This window comes from Pygocentrus nattereri, chromosome 17 (assembly GCF_015220715.1).
Source record: "Pygocentrus nattereri isolate fPygNat1 chromosome 17, fPygNat1.pri, whole genome shotgun sequence".
Taxonomy (NCBI): Eukaryota; Metazoa; Chordata; class Actinopteri; order Characiformes; family Serrasalmidae; genus Pygocentrus; species Pygocentrus nattereri.
In genome coordinates, this window is record NC_051227.1 from 14,071,158 (window position 1) to 14,078,657 (window position 7,500).

General features: G+C 40.4%; 1 protein-coding gene across 2 annotated transcripts in view; it reads left to right on the top strand.

Annotated features, from left to right (window-relative positions):
* The window catches only part of tox (thymocyte selection-associated high mobility group box), a 127,190-nt gene that overhangs the window by 53,350 nt on the left and 66,340 nt on the right, over positions 1-7,500 (top strand). For both annotated transcript variants that reach the window (XM_017706335.2, XM_017706336.2), the window contains exon 2: positions 2,670-2,735. In XM_017706335.2, coding sequence (XP_017561824.1) covers positions 2,670-2,735 — 66 coding nt within the window. The remainder of the gene's footprint in view (positions 1-2,669; positions 2,736-7,500) is intronic.

The window sequence follows — 7,500 nt, forward strand, 5'->3', positions numbered from 1 at the left end:
GACTCAGTTTATATCACAATACCTACATTTAGAGCCGGTTATTCATTCAGTCTAATGAGAAACTGTAGAACAGACTCAGTTTATATCACAATACCTACATTTAGAGTCGGTTATTCATTCAGTCTAATAAGAAACTGTAGAACAGACTCAGTTTATATCACAATACCTACATTTAGAGTCAGTTATTCATTCAGCCTGATGAGAAACTGTAGAACAGACCGGGTTTAGTGACTGTGGGGCTGATATGAAGAACATCTGAAGTGACACACAGATCAGTGGATCCTCACTGATGACCGGCTGGACAGCTTTACTCTGAGAGCCTGTTAAGTGCGCAGGTGAGAGAGAAGGTGACCACCTGCTGCTGTACAGGGTGTGTGTGTGTGTGTGTGTGTGTGTGTGTGTGTGTGTGTGTGTGAGTGTGTGTGTGTGTGTGTGTGAGTTTCCACTGCATTCGTATTCAAATGAGGTCTAATAGATACAGAGAGAGAGAGACAGAGAGAGACAGAGAGAGAGAGAGAGAGAATGGGACAGAGAAGAATGAAATATAGAGAAAGAGGAGAGGTTGAGAGAAAGGAAAGGGAGATATTGAAAGAGGAGAGGAGAGAGGAAAGGACGTGGTGAAGGGGGAGAGAAAGACAACATGAGAATAAGGAAGGAGGGAGAGATGGAAAGAGTGAAGGGGCAGAGGAGAGAGAATAAGGAGTGAGAGAATGAGGATAGACGAAGATGAAAGAAGAAGAGAGAGAGAATGAAGACAAAGGAAAGCAACGAGAAAGAAGGAGAGAGGGACAGAGAGACTGAAAAGAGGGTCAGAGAGAATAAGGAGAGAATTAGGAATGATGGAAAGAAGGAGAGAGGTAAGAGGGAGTGAGGGGGAGAATAAAGAGAGAGTAAGGAAAGATGGAGAGGAAAAAGAAAGAAGGACGGAGGATCAGGGAGAGGAAAGAGGGAGAGCGTTAAACTTTTGGAGGTGTTTTTAGTTGATTTTGAGGTGTTATTAGCTCTGATGTTCTGGGTTATCAGAGCTTTTAACTCTTTAAACCTGTATTTCTGGCAGTATGGATCTGTGCTGTATTTATCAGATCAGTGTGATGTCAGACGTCCCTGATGCCCTGTGGCTGCACACAGCAGAACTGTATGCGTTTAACGGAGCTGTAAATCACCTCTGATTTGTGCTTTTGATGTTAATCATCCCTCTTTCATGGTGTTTAAGCCTGCATGTCAGTGTAAGGCTGGAGAGAGAAGCAGTGCTGATTTGGTATCTGCAGCAGAGGCTACAGTGCTGTGTCCTGTACGGCTGAAAGCTCTATAACACTGTAATTGTACAGATGTTTAACACAGCTGGGATTTAGTTTTGACCCCATCAGCATCTTCATAATCTGCACCAACACATGAGAAAAGTTCCCATAAATCTGTAGATTTTAAACTGAGGATGCATGAGAGTTTCACATTATATCATACAGTAAGGCTGGCCACTTTATTAGAAACACCTACCTTGTGCTTTCACTGACTGGCCACTTTATTAGAAACACCCACCTTGTGCTTCCACTCACTGGCCACTTTATTAGAAACACCCACCTTGCGCTTCCACTGACTGGCCACTTTATTAGAAACACCTACCTTGCGCTTCCACTGACTGGCCACTTTATTAGAAACACCTACCTTGTGCTTCCACTCACTGGGTACTTTACTAGGAACATCTACTTCACACAAGGTAAAGCTACAGTGACGGTGTTTCTAATAAAGTGGCCAGTGTGTGTGATGTGCTGTATTTTGTGGAGAGTAAACACTTAAATATGCGCATATTTCAGTTAGTTTAAAGTAAATATGTACGTATTTGTGAGCGTCTCTGGCCGCTGCTGTGTGCTGTGGCATTGGAGACCTTAGATCCAGTGGCTGTGAAGTTGTTTTAGCCCCTCCGCCTCGTTTCCTCTCCTCTTTATCTCTTCATTCAGATGAAAGGATTTCATTCATCCCCTCAACTAGCCACTTTAATTACTATTGCGCTAATTGCATCAAATCACTGTCTTCTGGGCTCGATAAGGAACGACTTCAAAGACAAAGCGGAAAGCGTGACTTGCTCATGTGGAAGGTGGGGTGGGGACTGAATTTTTCGCTGTTAGAGGACCCATATCATGCAAAAAGGATTTTTTTCATGCTTTTTTTTTAATGAAAAAGTTTGATTCAGTATGTGATCATGTGTCGGACGTTCCAGATGTACCATTGACATCCCTGACAATACAAACCATTTGTGGAAACCAAGCTGCAATAAACCACCTCTTTTCTACTCACTGTTTTTGTGATGTCGCAAAAACCAAATGATTGACATACACCTAATCCGTTTATATCACTTTAGCCCCGCTCACTCACACTGTTATAGGTTACAAGACGCATTTGGAGTCCAGAGTGCTTTTTGAATGAGGGCAGCCTATCAAAACAGAGCTCATTTGCATATGTCGGTCTTAAAGGCACAGTGACAAAGCCTTTTCAGTTGTGAGAGAGAATTAAGACTGTTTTCAGTACACAAAGCCACCCAAGTGTCAGCAGTAAAAGTGTAAAAGTCTCTTTTAAATAACTTGTGTTCATTCTGCTCTGTCTTATATGCTAATTTAACATTTTGAAGCTGCTGGTGTTCATGCGCTGCTTTATTCCCTCTCTGTTTTTTGCAGTTTGACGGTGAAAACATGTTCATGGGTATGCCTGAGCCCAGCGCGGACTTTGTGCCAGGGAACCAGGTGGGTTAATTACTCTTCCCTCCTTTTGTTTCAAGTTGTAATTAAACAAATTTAAGCCGCCGCATTGCAAATTAGAGCTGCTATCAGCCGCCGCCATAATCAGGGGCTATTATAGCGTGTAAACAAAGCCTTTAAAGCTTTGTCTCGGATTAATGAAACAAAACTTTAGCGCGCTTCGCCGACGGCTTTCATTTCCTCTATTTACTCTTCCATTAAAAATAAAAAGAAGCTCCGCTCACGTTCTACATGTGGGTTCCTCGGTGACAGTGGCTCAGCACGGGACGTCTCAGAGAGCTGGTGACGCCCGCAGGGATAAATCAGCAACACACTAAAAAATGAGCTGCAGTCTCTAACTGTACACCAGCAAGGTGAGGGGTTTCTGATAAAGTGGCCAGCTGATGTAGTGGTCAGCGATATGCAATGATGATGTTAATGTAAAATGGTGTTAAATGTGAAAAGACCAGTTTTCTTTGGGAACCATTGTAAATTGTAACCTCAAATGGGCCTGCATGTTTCCCTCCATCATGAGCAGATTTTAAATTGATTTTAGAAGCAAAATCTTTTCAAACAGTGTCTGTCATCAGGCAGTGAATCTGTATCCATGTAGGAACTTGTGTGAGGGAGCCTTTAGAGGGGGATGTCTGGTTCCTATCACCACCACTGTGAACAGTTCTGACTCTAGAATGGAGCGTTTCACACCCAACCCTGTTTACATCTTAACTATTTAACTATGCAGAAAGTTTGAATAACCTGCGATTCCCCTCAAAGTATTCTTACAGCAGCATGTTTGGTGGTAGTTTGGTTTCATTTAGTTCCTGTGTTGTTTGAAGTGGACTGACGGCTTAGTGATTTAGATTTATTTCGCTTTGTTTGATTTGATTTGTTCACAGTTAGTACTCGCTGAGTGGTACCATTGTTCAGCCTCTTGATGTTTACGTTCATGATTTATGTTTCTATTTGATGATAATTCCATTTATTTTATTCAGTCAGCATTGAGTATGTCTTTCAAAACATATTTTCAGGCATGTTTTAGATAATTGTACATATTTTGTGATACTTGAATAAAATATAAAAAATAATAAAACATGAACAGAGTATGTGGCGCTCCTTAAGCTTTAAATTGACTTGACAAAACTGTTGCTATGGTATCCCAGGTGTATCCCATTGCTATGCTATGCTATAAGGGGCTGCTAAAATGTTGCTAGGCCACTGATATGGAATCTGAGGTGGTTGCTAAGGTGTTTATCCCAGGTGGTTGCTAAGGTGTTGCTAGGCCATTGCTATGGAGTCTGAGGTGGTTGCTAAGGGATTACTAGCCTGTTGCTATTGTATCTGAGGTGATTGCCAAGGTGTTGCTTGTTCAGTGCTATGTTATTTTGGGTGGTTGCTATGGAGTTTCTAGGCTGTTGCTGTGGTGTTCCCAGTGGTTGTTAAGGTGATGTTATGCTATTCCAGGTGGTTGCTAAAATGTTGCTAGGCCATTGCTATGGAATTTGCTGCGATGAAGTTGACTGCTTGCTGTGAATCCCGAAGCAGATGGCGATGCTATTGTTATACTCCATTCACTTAAGACAGTGAGGGAAATGATTAAGGTAAATGGAATAATGGACAAATAAATTGTTTTAACATGTTTTCTACTCTTTTCTGGAGTGAAGGCAGCATAAAAATCCACTCCCAGCTCTGTCATTTATACTGAGATTTCTCATCTAACTGTGAAAAGGCTATAAACATTGGTGTCCAGTAGTAAACTGGCATCACCCCCCTCCCCATGGAACTAATCCCATCCCAATAGTGCAACCAAAACTTTAAGAAGATCCATTTTTGTCCTTTCAATAAAAATCTAACCACCTTGGGAGCCGCAATATTTAATTAATCCATTTTACCATCTTGGCTGTTAATGTGTCTCAGTATGTGCTGATGTGTTAGTATGGGCTAAAAAATATAATAATATAATATAAATGATAAACGCAGACTGACTTTGCTCTGCTATAAACTTAAGCTCAGCTATAGCTGCTTTTCTCATATCTCCAGCAGGAAACTTTTCCTCAAAAATGGAAGTTTCTTGTAAAATCTCTCTCGATGTTCAACTTTTACGAGGCTTCTTATTCACCAGCTTCTTGTTTGGATTTTTCCACTTTAAATGGTGCGTAAGGAACCATAATGTAACTGCTGCACCATTTAAGGTGGAACAGGAAAATTTGAACAAGAGGATGGAACCTGGCTGGAGTGATTATAAATGCAAATAAGTCAAATTATCTCCAAATTATCGATGTTCGTCTTAAATCTCTGTCTTTGCCGTTTCGTTAGCCACTAGCTGTTGTCTGTGTTGCTATGGTGACCGACAGTCTGCGCTGATCTTCAGGGTTAAAGGGTGAATCAGCAGTTCTACATTAACTCCAGAGTTTAAGACCATTTATTGTTAAACTGTACTGAACAATCAGCAGAGCTTTATTTTACTGTAAAGGAGGATTATTTTATTATTACCTACAAACCTAATTCTGCTGAGGAGCCGCAACAGGGGAGTAAAGGAGCTCCGGAACCACACGTTGCCGAACCCTGCAGGGCTTAAATCAACCTGTCGTTCATTCACTGTGTCTTTTCCAGGCTTAGTGGTGTCTTGTGTACAAATACATACTTATTTGCTCTTTGAAACTGGCTGTAATTGAGAAATAACCTGTTTATCTAGAACCCCACTGTAATGTTGTCTACCTGTGTCTGTGTGCCTACGCACTGGTATACAACACATGTTCATACATATTAATGCCCAGTTAACAGTACTGACCACACATTAGAGCTTAAAACTGGACTGTCCACTCCAAAACTGGACATATAGCCACACTTTTTCTCCAAAGCTTAAAATGGCTCAAAAAAAAGAGACAAATAAAACCCAAAAACCTTCCATTTACTGCCTGGACTTGATAGAAGCAGTAAATCCTGTGGATTTAGACAGAATAGTTTGGTCTGTAGTGCTGAAGGTTGCGATGTATGGAGAGTGTAGAATATGTCTCAGTCTGAAATAAGACTCATTTCTCTCTCTGAAGTTTTTGTCTCATTACAGTATCTAAAAGTGTTATGAATAATTATTCCGCCCAGGAGAAGTGGGTCTTACAATGAAACACATTAAAGAATCTGCCCATATGGTTCGGCAGCCGAGGCTCAGTGCTGCTGCTTCCTCCACTTTCTCTTTGACATGAGTAATGTTTAACAGGTCTCTCTTCCTCCCTGAATGTGTGAAGGTGCAATTCACACCTTTTGCATGCTTGGTGAAAATAGTACCTTTAAACTTGATTGCGAACACAGTTAAAGTGTGGAAAGTTGCAGCTTTTTCAGAAGTTTATCCGATACTTTTTATAAGGATTTTTATAAGTCCTGTTATTTCTCTATATATTTTTGACACACCTCAGGGTTAAGAATCACAAGCTCCTATTATGACTGAAACAGCACTTACATAAACTGATAGCGGTGAAAAATCCAATGTACTCACCCTCCCAACCGCCACCCCCCACCCAACCACACACCCTTCCCTGCACAGCCCAGATGTAGTCAATCAACTTAAGACGTCTTTGGTGTCTGAACTTTGCTTCTTTAGTTTTAGCGCTGGAGCTGCGAGGCTATTATAGCAAACAAAGTAAGCTCATTAGCATCATGCTTACTGTACACATCTGCCTCAAACTTTGCGGAGTTGTTCAGTATCTTTAATAGACTTGATTCTGTGGTTCCTGATGCTGTACGACTCACTGTTGTCTGTAAACGTGGACTGAAGTGCATTAGCATAGCTAAAAATGGTAGAAACCGTCAAGAAGCCACATGCTATCTACGCTAACATCCTTTAGTCCATGTTTACAGTGTCATACGGTGTCAGAAACTAAAGCAAGTCTGTTAGAGAGATGTAAAATTTCGCTGTCGTCAGAAGAAAACCTCGCATCTCAAATGGTAACTCTACAGAAAAAGGAAAAAAACATACTTTACTTTTAATGGAAGTTAATGGAACCAGACGTCTTTCTAAGTCATTTTGAGCCGTTTCTTTTGCTCCATCCTTCATGAAATTTACACACAATATAAAGAACAACAGGTATTTCCAAATTGATGTCAAAAACTGAAAAATGACGAAAAATGGAGATACAAGGTTTTCTTCAAATAGCAGTGATTTAAATGATTCATCATGTCATTTGAAAGACTAAATGCACGTTTTCTTCTGATTGTCAGTCAAAATGTAATGACTTTAGCCCCGCCTCTAAACATCTTGCTTTTGATGATGTCATCATGCACCAGGAAGTGGGGAAAACTAATTGAAAAAAATTGCTGTACATTTACAGTATTTATTTTACAGTAAAATACCGATTTGTGATTTTACAGGAGCATACTGTAAAAGAATGGGCATTTAGAGCAGTGTGCTGGTTGACAGTGACATACCAGACAGCGCAGCGTAGAGTGGGAAGTGATTTGTTTAGATGGGCAAAATCCCCCTTAAAGTTTTTATACGGCTTAGTTAAGCATTGAAAATTCTAGGCCTTCAGAGAAGGACCAAAGATTTCTAGGAGCTAAATTTGTCTGTAATTTTTAATCAATAGCATCATGCTTTCATTTAACTCTGCATGTGTTACAGCACTACTCATTCCATTGTGGATGGAAACGTAAGGGTTAAATTCCTGAAATCTTGAGTGGAAAACTGGCCTATTAGGAATTTTATTTTCCTTGTATTAAAAAATTCACCATTGCTAGTAAAGTACTGTAAATTTACAGTAATTCATTTGTACAGTGTTGT